Below are 12,065 nucleotides of genomic sequence, written 5' to 3' on the forward strand. Positions count from 1 at the left end.
TTTATCTTCCACCCAGAAGAGTAAGAACTAAGTCCTTTATATTTGTAAAACCTATAGCATCTAGTACCATTCTTTGAACAAAGCAAAAATATTCAATAAGCATCTGCTAAAGGGAATTAAAGCACAACCTGTTAAGAAAATCAACAAATGGTCTGTTTGAAATAGAATCAGGATTTTGATCCTGTGATACATATTAAACATAAGAATAAAATTTTTAGAAAAGTTATCTAAATAAATGAAGAGCAAAAATACATTTGTCTTATTAATCCCTTCAAGTGAGATTCACCACTTAATCAGCCTCTTCTCTTCCCAGCTCATGGTAAGCAGTTACATTCAAAATGTGCTTTAGAGAATTATTTCTTTATTGTGCTACATACGAAGTGTGTGATACCATTAAGTGATAGACTGACATGTCTCAGAGAGAACATGTTCCAAGGAAGGCATTCTGGGATGAAATAGGAGGTATTTCCCAGGTATAATCCATTCCAAATAAAAGTTTTCTCTCACCTAGGTCAAACTGTTCCTAAAGCTTTTCAAGTTTGTACACAATAATCTAAAAGGTAGACCAGTTTTTCCATTAAATTTGAGAAGTAACTATAGTCACTTTGCTCTACTCTACTATCAATATGCCAACACTACCCATAAGCCTCCCATTCTCTATGATGATATTATTTTGTTAAAGAGGATTCTCTTGACTCATGTTATTTTAGAATATATTGTTGCTTTAACTTACTCTATTTAGTAATATGGTTTTGGTCTCTTAGAATGCATCAGTATGGATTATTAGCACTTTTTATTCTCAGGCATCTGAAGACCTTAACACTAGAAGAGATATTAGGAAATCTAAGTACATTTTTTTTTTTAGTTAAAACACTGCTAACGGTGTTACACAAATGCTATTCTAATTTCAAAAAACAAGTTTTATGGATTTCATATGAACCTTCTCTCCAGAAAAATGCATAGATAGACACACACATGCAAAATTTTGAAAACAATTCTAGGGAGTTTCTGGATCCCCTAAAGTCTAATCATGAACCCGAGAAACCATGCCCTAACAAATTGAGGTTATATTCATTACTATTATCATAAAAGCATGACTTTTAAAATAAAATGTGTACTTATATGAAAATATCAAATTTTCTCAAAACATCCAAAACTTAGCAATAAAATAAATTCGGAAATAAACTGTATTTCTATACACTCTGTGAATATTTAATATCATTTAGAGAAAATCATTGTTTAGAATACATATACTCTGCAATTGTGTACTAACAGTTCTGTATTTGCTACTTTTGTGATAGAAAAGATTTTGTACAGTCTTTGTTTCTTAAATTCCACTATAGGACAGGATGTTTCTACCTCTAAGATATGATTGTTTGAGGCAGTACTTCTCTGTCCATATTAAACTGCTAAACCAAGAACTAGCTTCCCTCCTATCAACTCTAAAAGTTGAAGAAGAAAAGACAGAAGTGAGAGGGGAAGGCGAAAGCTGGTATTTCAGAGGAGAGAATGGCATGAAGGAAAAACAAGTGACGGGAAATAGGGGACATTAGGAAATTCTTTTTTAGAGTTAAGTTTAATACAGACCCACATACACACACAATTTTGGCAGGAGTGTCTTAAAATCACGTAAGACAAGACTGGGTGTAACAAATCCCAAAACTGAGGGTCACTACTCTAAATCAAAACCTTGTATTTCTTTTTGTATACAGCATCAAGCTCATTGTATAAATATCCTTTCCTTTTAGTTTGTCTGTGTTTCTGAAAAATCTTGCACTATATTTTTAAATTCTTACTTTTAGATGAGACCTAGGAAATGCAAAAAGTTAAATATTATGAGTGATATTCAAATTTGTTTCTTCTATTATAGTTGAAATATAACAGCAAAGATATTTTTAAAAGACTCTATTACTAAATGCCAAATGTACTTAAAATGAAAGTGAAGAAAAACAATTTAGTACCCCAAACTGGAAACTACTAGGATATCATATTTAAAGGGGAAAACATTGGTAATTCTCATAAATAAAAATGTCCTGGATTTCAGATAAATTAACAAATTATATCTAAAGTAGTGTTTAAAGTCAGAATCAGCTGGAGTTGTTTTTTTTTTTACCTTTTACTTTTTCTTCTAACTACAAACTATGTTTGAATGATACATTTTACTGCCTATTATTTCCTATAACCTAACATTTAACAGTATATATTTTAGATTACAATTGCACCAGGAGTAGAAGAGACTGCACTGATAATTCGACAAATTGCTGACCACATTTTAATGACCTCAAAAAGAGATCCTCATGAATGGTTGGATAAATCCTGGCTGGAAGTTTCACCATCTAAGGTTTATTTCCTAAATATATATATATATTACATTTTGCAAAGCAAAAATAAATACATGTGCTTGAAATGTTCTTTCTGATAGCATATGTTTGCTCTACTAATTCTTGCATTACAAGATTATGCACAAAAACATTTACTTATTTTCCAGAATCATGGGTATTTTTCAATTTCATGGAACAATTTTAATGAGAACTTTTATAATGGACATTCAAATTTAGCTTAATATAGGATCACCTACTGACTTCGGTATCTAATATTTTTAAAACTTAACTTTTTTCTAATCCCTGAATTTAAACATACAAAAATAGTAAATATATTAAGAAACTAGCAAAATCCTATCATTCAGTGATTTCTTAGTAATTCAATTACATAACTGAAGTTGAAAGTAGAGTTTTAAGTTTTTATAAAATTGTTAATTTTAGAAAATTTTTTTGTAAGTATAAATGTTTCCAACTTCTCATGCTAACCCAGTGTTTCTGTTTCTTTTACTTTAAAATATATCCCTATCGTGAAGTATTAAAAAAAGATGAAGCTCTTCCTGTACTAACATGGAATGATCTTTAAGATATATTGTTAAGTGGAAAATGAAGGTTGCAGAACAGAACATTCAGTCTGCTTCTATTTGTATAAAATAGAAGGAAAATACTATTTATATGTATTTGTTTGTAAACAAATAAAATATTTCTGGAAGAATATATAAGAAACAATAATATTGGTTATCTCCAGAGAGAACTGGAGACATGGGGTGGGAATGAGACCTATTGTATATCCTTCAGTACCTTTTGAATTTTGAGCCATGTGACTATTTTACCTATCAAACAAATAAATAAAATTATAAAATAGATAAAATAAAATACAGATATTAAATCACATAACTTTTATATGCTTAAACAGAACATAGTACTGTCAGCAAGTATAATTAACTATGACAGGTGTGTAGGTGTGTACAGTGTCCTTGCTACCAAGGCATGTCCAATTTACTCACATTTCTTCATTTGATAAAGTCAAAGAGGATTCAGAAAACCAATGTAACCCAGAAAAAAAAGGGAAATGTGGCATGTAATGGCTGCTATATTTCCAGACTTTTATAAGGCCTCTTTGGAAACAGCCATTTTTAGACTATCAAGGTCAGTTCTGATTGATAGAAGTTCTTCCTAAACTCTTCACAACAAGGCTTTCCTGAAATTATAACATTGCTTAGATATCATGAACTTAGTTCATTTTAGTCAAAAGTAATAGCATATGGACTACAAAGGTAGAAAAGGGAGAATAAAGAAATCTTGAAGTATATAACTAAGCCCCTCAAAAGTTTTCTCATTAGAAAATCTACCTTTACATAAAATTACTCTGTGATTTGAAAGAGATGAATTGTAATAAATATTTATGGATGCGTGATTAGACCTAATGAACTTGAAGGTCTTTCCAATTCTGAGACTGTATAAATCTCTACTACTACTTAAAGAAATTTCTTTCCTTACTGGCCATATTTTCTTTCCAGATGTCCCAAATTCAGTGGTAGGTGCAATGGTAAAAGATTTAATCTGCTAGAGTGAGTAAAATGAAATGGGTCACTTTCAAAAGACCACTGACTGAATTCCTTAAACTCTTTTCTAGGAAGAAGTGTACTTACTTGATTTTCCATGTATTAATCCACTGGTGGCTCAGCTTATGTTAAATAAGGGACCTTCACTGCACTGGATATTATTAGCAACTCTTTGTCAACTTCAGGAACTTCTACCTGAAGTTCCAGAAAAAGTGTTAAAGGTTAGTTGAGGTCTATATTCTTATATGTGTTTATTTCCTTTGCATTTGAGTAGCTCTTTTTACCAAAGGGGTTTCCAAAATAAGTGTCCAAGTTTAATTGTTTTGGATTTCACATAGCAAAGAAACAATTTACTTGAACTAAATTTCATATAGAATATAATTAAGTACAGTCATTTTACCACACTTTTTGAAATGTTATTGTGCCCACAAATACTCAATTATGCACCCTAGTCACATGTAATTTACATTATTTCTTCCAAACAATCCTGACACCCTTCTATTACAATAGTAGTTCAAGGTAACTTTAGACTTATTGTGTGTGTATGTATATATATATATACACACAACACACATATATACACACACATATATGTACACACACATATATATCAAGAAAAATTTATTCATATATAACTTAAAATTCTATTGCAAGTAATTAGAAAATATATGTGCAAATTATAATAAATTTTTCTTCGAATTGAGCCTAATTTATGTTCTTTCTATATAGGTCAATGTAAAACCATGAATGGAATACTTACTTATATTTTGCCTTATTTCCTAGTGGATAGTTATTATTTATATTTACTTGATTGATGTTTATATTGTATTATATTTTATTAATTATTTTAATTTTTTAGCATTTTTGTGGTATTACTTCCTTATTCAAGATCCATTCTTCTTCCATACCAAAATCACCTCGAATTTCATCTCCTCAGGAAAACAGGAATCAGACTAATACCTTTATTTCTCAGAGTTCAGCTTCTGGTTCTACAGACTGTGTCATTCAAGAAAATAATGAATGTTACCAATTTTCAAACTTAGGAGAGACAGTGCAAGAAGGAACAAACACCACCTCGAATTATAAATCTTCCCTTTTAGAACTAAGAGAAATGCCATGCACTTTACCACCTGTGACTGCTTACAATCAAACCAGCTACTGGAAAGACTCCAGTTGTAACCCAAACATTGTGCAGAGTAATCCTTTTCTAATTAATATGGATTCAAGGAAAGTGGCTTGTAATTCCTTTCTAAACCAGGATGACTCAGAATCAGATGTCTTTTGTTTGGGTCTAACACAAATGGATAGTGAAACCAGAATATCACCAACTTATACTCAAAAGAGAATTGCCCCTAATTTTATAAATTATCAGAAAAAGGGATCACACGAAGCAAAAAGATTCATAAATGAAGAAGTATCTGCCCCTAACTTTTCATTAGAGAACTTTCAATCTCCTCTTCATTGGGATTTTAAGAAAAATGTATTGAAACAACAGAATCACTCATTCAACTTACAATATGGTACAGAGCAGACTACATCTGACAAATGGTACTCTCAGGAAGATAACTTATTCACTCATCAGCAGAAAAACATATTGAAACAACAGAATCTCTCATTCAACTTACAATATGGTATGGAGCAGACTACATCTGACAAATGGTACTCTCAGGAAGATGCTTTATTCACTAATCAGCAAATATGTCAATCAGATGAGATAGAAGGCTTCACATATGAAAGTTCAAATGCTGGGACTAAAAAAACTTTCAGGAAAGATATTCCCAGTTTAAATTTATTTTGTGCTTCTGATTCTAATGTAAATCAAAAAGAATTCAACAGCCTTTATTTCTGCCAAAGACCTGGAAAATGTTTAAGACAGAAAAGGCAACTTGAATCTTCATCTAATTCAGGAGACAAGGAATCATTTTCAGGTAACACTATCAATAGTTGCTAAAACCACTATCAAATTTGATTTTAAAATATAGTACAAATTTTTTTAAAATATTGATTTAATTACCATCCTTAAAAATCTGTCCTGAATAACTTTTGGGTCAAAAGGAAATCAAAACTCTTTACTATAGACCATTAAGAAAATAAATACAAAGAAAAGAGAATATGTCAAATCCTTGTAGCTTTAAATTAACTAACATCCAACTTAAGAACAAAATAACATAGAACAAATGTAAGTAAAGCAGAAGGCTAAAATCAGCAAAGATTAACCAGAGAAATCAATAAATTAGAAAATTAATCTTTTGTAAGGTAGCAATATTTAATTAATTCAACATTTACTGAGAGTTTTTATGTGTCAGGCACCATTCTAAGCCCTTTGTATGGATTGTTTATTTTAATTCTAACAGCCTCATTAAGTAGACACTATTAGCTCCATTTTATAATTGATGTTTTTGAGGTTTCTGAACTTTAAATTAGGACAATTTTATTTTCTTCCTTCTGTCCAATAGTTGTACCTTTTCCTTCTGTCATTTCTTTACTGCAATTGCTAGTGCATTCGGAACAAAATATTAAATTCTAATGGCCATATGAGGTGGGCTGAAAAAACAACAAGAGGGCCTCCCATATTATAGAAACTCTAGTCCGCACAAAACCTGGATTTGTTCCCATTTAGTAGTCGTAACTTGTTTTGTTCCTGATTTTAATGGGAAGTATTCTATCCCTAGTTTTGTAAGAATTTTGGTGAGGAATAGATGCTGAATTTTATTCAGACTCTTTTTAGCGTCTACTCAGGAAAATGAAGCATATTTTCTCCATTGAACTGTTGGTATCAAGTATTATATTTAAAGGTTTACTAATAGTAAGTAATCTTTACTCTTCTATAGTAAATCAAATTGAGCTTTCAGGGATGACTCTTTTAATATGATGTTGAATATGGTTGTTAATATTTATTTATGATTTTCATCCCTACATTCTTAATGAAATTGGTCCACTGTATTCTTTATTCGTGCCTTTTCAGATTTTGACATGAAAGTCATACCAGCACCATAAAATGAATTGGATGAAAATTCCATCTTTTTTACACTCTGAAACAAATCAAAAATGTTTACAACTATGTATTCTTTTTTTTAATTAAATTCAGTTTTATTGAAATTTATTCACATACCATACAGTCATCCATGGTGTACAATCAACTATTCACAGTACTATCATATAGTTATGCATTCATCACCACAATCTATTTCTGAACATTTTCCTTACATCAGAAAGAATCAGAATAAGAATAAAAAATAAAAGTAAAAAAGAACACCCAAATCATCCCCCCATACCACCGTATTTTTCATTTAGTCTTTGTCCCCATTTTTCTACTCATCCATTCATATACTAGATAAAGGGAATGTGATCCACAAGGTTTTCACAATCACACTGTCAGTCCTTGTAATCCACATTGTTATACAGTCGTCTTCAGGAGTCCAGACTACTGGGTTGGGGTTTGATAGTTTCAGGTATTTACTTCTAGCTATTCCAATACATTAAAACCTAAGAGGTGTTATCTGTATAGTGCATAAGAATGTCCACCAGAGTGACCTCTCAACTCTATTTGAAACCTCTCAGCCACTGAAACTATTTCATCTCATTTTGCATCCCCCTTTTGGTCAAGAAGATATTCTCAATCCCATGATACCGGGTCCAGGTTCATCCCCGGGAGTCACATCCTGCATTGCCAGGGAGATTTACACCCCTGGGAGTCAGGTCCCATGTAGGGGGGAGGGCAGTGAGTTCACCTGCCTAGGTGGCTCAGTTAGAGAGGAGAGAGGGCCACATCTGAGCAACAAAGAGGTACTCAGGGGGAGACTCTTAGGCACAATTATATGCAAGTTTAGCCTCTCCTTGGGAGTAATGAGCTTCATAAGGGCAAGCCCCATGATAGAAGGCTCAGCACATCAAACCACCAGTCCTAATGTTTGTGACAACATCAACATCAGTCCAGGTGAGGAAGGCCAACACTTCCACACTCTCCCCCAGCTCCTCGGGGAGCGGGGGTGGGGGGGGTGGGCCTGTAAATATACTTTTATTCTCTTGCAAATTACTTCAGGATGTGTCACTATTTCACTCTAACCTATACCAACCTACCATATCTCACTTCCTATTCAAAGTTTCATGGAATTGTGGTGTTTGAACAAACCGACTGTAGAGTTATACTATTTGGAAAATATAGATCCTGCTCCAAATAGACGTCTCTTCCCTTGGTCTCACATGGAAACAACTATGCATTCTTGAACTTAGGGCCATCCAATATATATGATAATCCCTCAATTTTCTCAAAAAGAAAATCCCAGAAATTGCTTTTTAACAACTTTGAATATTTAAACGTGCATATTTGGAGTAGTGAAATATCTACTTACATTTTAATTCATTTAATTATAAATATATATTTTAAATCACATATTATAAAATAGAAGGTTATCAATGTTGCTTTTGTTCACTCTTGCATTCCACAAAACAGTTTTATTCAAACAAACGTGAATGTTTGATTCCAGTATCTTTATTATCATTATGGCAACTTTTGATTTTCTTTGGTTTCCATAGCATATTGTTACTTCCAAATAGGTTAAGATTTAACAGATTTTGAATTCATATTGATGTAGCTCCAGAAAATTTATCCAAAGCCATTGACATAACTTCAAAATAATTTTCCATTCATCCTGTGTATATGTTATTTGTGATCTCTATGATATAACAACCTTCTATATTGCTTTTTAAACTTGCTTATAACAGCATATAACTCTTGCAGTTATGAGGTTATATCACCAGAAATAATCACTAAAAGCGTTTTAAAAATTTTTCTATCTTTGTTTGTTTGTTGTTACTGATTTCATCAGTTGACCTACATAAGCATCCATATCCTAGGACATTTCAGGGTAGTGTGTCTTCCATGGTCATATACGGTGAATCCCTTCAGGATCATCACCTATTATGCATCAGGGCTCAGGATAAATTCCACAATATCATGGATATGGATTAAGGAACAGGCTTATCTAGGGAAAATTTACAGAACAAGAATCTTAAGGTTGTATATATTAAAGGCTGTGGAATGAAAGCTGAAGCTCCTAACACCATTTTAATATGGTATTTTAATTTTTTTTTAATTCTCAATTAATCTGTTATTTAATTTTTTATTTGAACCAGAAGTGGAATTTTTTCAATTGCTAATTTTTTTTGGAACTTTTGCTATTTCTAATTTAACTGCATTGTGGTCAGTTTATCATTTATTCCTTCCATTTATTCATGATGAATATTTATCCACCTTGGCAAGAATGTACAGATTTTTTTTTTTAGAAAAGTTGTAGTTTAGGTTAACAGAAAAATCATGTAGAATATAAAGAGTTCCCATATATACCCCCTCACACACACAGTTTTCCCTATTGTTAACACTTTGCCTTAGTGTGGTAACTTTATAAAAACTGGTGAAAGAATATTATTATAATTATACTACTAATCATAGTCCATAGTTTACATTAGGGTTCACTGTTTGTGTTGTGCAGTTTTATGGCTTTTTAAATTTTGTATTCTGGTAACATATATACAACCAAAATTTCCCCTTTTAACCACATTCAACTATACAACTCAGTGGTGTTGATTACATTCACAATTTTGTGCTACCATCACCACTATCCCAAATTTTTATTATACCCTCCAAAACATATAAGTCTCTTCAAGAGTGGTTTTATTTGTGAAATCTATTTAGGACATTTTGTATTAATTAACCTGGGATTAATATAAAGATACCCTTCCAAATAAATTGGTATTATTAAGTAGGTGCAAAGGATACATTCATTTTGTGGGACAGCCTCCATGCAGATATAGGAAAAGAAATTTAAGAATTTTAAGAATTTTTAGAATTGGCAGTGGCAAGTTATCACATTGGTAGCTTGAAATTGTCCCTGGTGGGGCAGTTACACCATAAAAATTAGCAAACACTACACATCAGGCCATCCTCCCAGCCTCGAAGAGTTGACCATTAAACATTTACCAGCACACTATTGGTGCCAGTCCAGGCTTTCCCATGGCTTCACAGTAAGGGCCCAGGGCCACATCATTAACACCCCAGTGTTTTATCCGATTATTCATGTATGTAAATATATTCCTAAATTGGAGTTCAAGATCTATTTTCAAGACAGCATTTATAGATAGACTCTTAAACACATAACCCCTCACTGAAAAGAAATGTGTCCCTGGTGAATATGATCTCCTGCAGAATTAGAGGATATATGGTTATGAGAATAAGAATAGCCAAAGCCACATGAATGAAAGCCACAATCACGAATAGGGGGGGCAAACTTAAAAAAAAAAAAAGAAGAAAAGAAAAGAAACTGACAGAATTGCATGCACCATCACAACATAAATAGACACAGGCTTCTACCTATGGTACCCAGAGATGAGGCAATAAGTCTTTGTTTTAGGCTAAAAATCAGCCAGGGTGAGCCTCTAACTTATGTTCTGGTTAATGATAACTTACTGGACACCTTCAGGAATGAGGAAGCCCAGCTGGAGTTGCCTTCCAATCCATTTTGGATTGTTTTACTCAAAAATATTAGAATGGGAAGGTACCTTAGAAATCATACAGTGTAACGTGCTCATTTCACAGAAGAGTGAATTGAAATTCAGAGAGATGCAAGTATTTGTAAAAGGCATGAGCTATAAAAATATGTATTTAATAATTTTATACTGGGTCATTAATTACAGGTGCATTAATGTTAAAAATGTAAATTTTAAATAGTCATGATTTTATCCCAGTTTTGAAATTTTAGCAATTTGTAGATACATGATTAAGAGACAGGAACCACTTAAAAAGTTAAAGAACAATAACTACACTTTATTAATATTAGCAATAAAAATGGATTTGCTATTTCTTCTTTTAACAGATTTCACGTACTCACACCTACCAGAATTCAAAAAACGACGTCTGGTATATGAAAACGTCCCTGGTAGAGTCGATGGACAAACTCGTCTGAGATTTTTTTGAAAGAGGGAAAGGACAGTGCTACATGCCATTGTCCACTGCTTTTTATGACAACTCAGTAACAAAATTATTTAGATTTGCTGATGTATTACAGAAAACAAAATTATTCTTAGATGTTCTCAGTGTTTCCTTATTAAATTTCCATAATACATGTTCTGTCCCAGAGTTTGTATCTTTGTAAGTAACATACTATAATTTATTAATTAACATAGTAATTTTCATAAGATTCAAAATGTCTTCTGGATTCACCTAACCATCACAAGTCTTTTAAATTAGCCTCTATCATACACTCTTTAAGTCAGTCTAATTGAGTCAAAAAGTGAAGATGGGGAGAACCTAAGATGGCGGCTAGGTGAGACAGGGCAAAAAAACACCTCCGTGAAAAATACTACATAAAAACCAGAAAGTGACCCAGAGCACCAGTTTCAGTGATGCACCAGCTGAACAATGTCTGCTAAAACCACAGGGACTGTGCACTTGGTGAAACCGGGAGTCTGCATTCTGAAACAAGTGAGTAAGCCAGCTGAAAGTCCCACAGCTGCACTGTGGTGTGGGGAAACCGGGGGTTGGCATTTGGAGACAGACTAGTTTTTTTTTAAAAAAAAAAAAAAACCAGGAGCGCTGCAGATACAATGGTGAGAACCGCGCAGTGAAGCATAGCAGGAGCGGGCTGTGCCAACCTCTCGCTGGCATGGAGGATAGACCACTGCTGATTCCCTCAGGGCCAGGGGGGCAGAGGGAAGAGCCAAAAGGAGAAAGAAACTATGCTGCTTACAGCCAGCTCCCCGGCGGGCTGGAGACACTCCTGCCAGGGGCCATACCCACAGCCCAGAGCTGTGCCAGGAAACCCCGTGTGATGTGGAGTGTATCCCACGGTACCATGCACATGCCACAGTATCAGCCATGGACAGTGGCCTTGGGTGCATACGCAGCTAGTTGTCCCGGAGCTGGGAAGATGGATCTGTGCGAAAAGTGGGGGGAGGGTTGAACGCCCCATTCAGCCATCTTTGCATCAGGCTGGGAGCGCCCCTGCATGGCCTGGCGGCCCGGGGCTTCCCTTGAGGGACAGCGCACACTTGTGACGTAGCACAGCCTTCCTTCAGCAGAGATCCTGGAAGATCACAGCTGAGAAGGGAGGCCCGCTTGGAAAACCCAGGGACACTACATCAATGCCAGCGACTTGTGGGTCAGCGGCAGAGAAAATCTGGGGCA

General features: G+C 33.9%; 1 protein-coding gene across 1 annotated transcript in view; it reads left to right on the top strand.

Annotated features, from left to right (window-relative positions):
• Positions 1-10,856, top strand: part of SHOC1 (shortage in chiasmata 1) — a 115,581-nt gene extending 104,725 nt beyond the window's left edge. Inside the window, 5 exon segments of the mRNA XM_037797427.1 lie at positions 2,210-2,341; positions 3,955-4,104; positions 4,743-5,470; positions 5,582-5,811; positions 10,756-10,856. Of these exon segments, the coding sequence (XP_037653355.1) occupies positions 2,210-2,341; positions 3,955-4,104; positions 4,743-5,470; positions 5,582-5,811; positions 10,756-10,856 (1,341 nt within the window).
• Positions 10,857-12,065: the final 1,209 nt, after the last annotated feature.

Source organism: Choloepus didactylus, chromosome 10, assembly GCF_015220235.1.
Source record: "Choloepus didactylus isolate mChoDid1 chromosome 10, mChoDid1.pri, whole genome shotgun sequence".
NCBI lineage: Eukaryota > Metazoa > Chordata > Mammalia > Pilosa > Megalonychidae > Choloepus > Choloepus didactylus.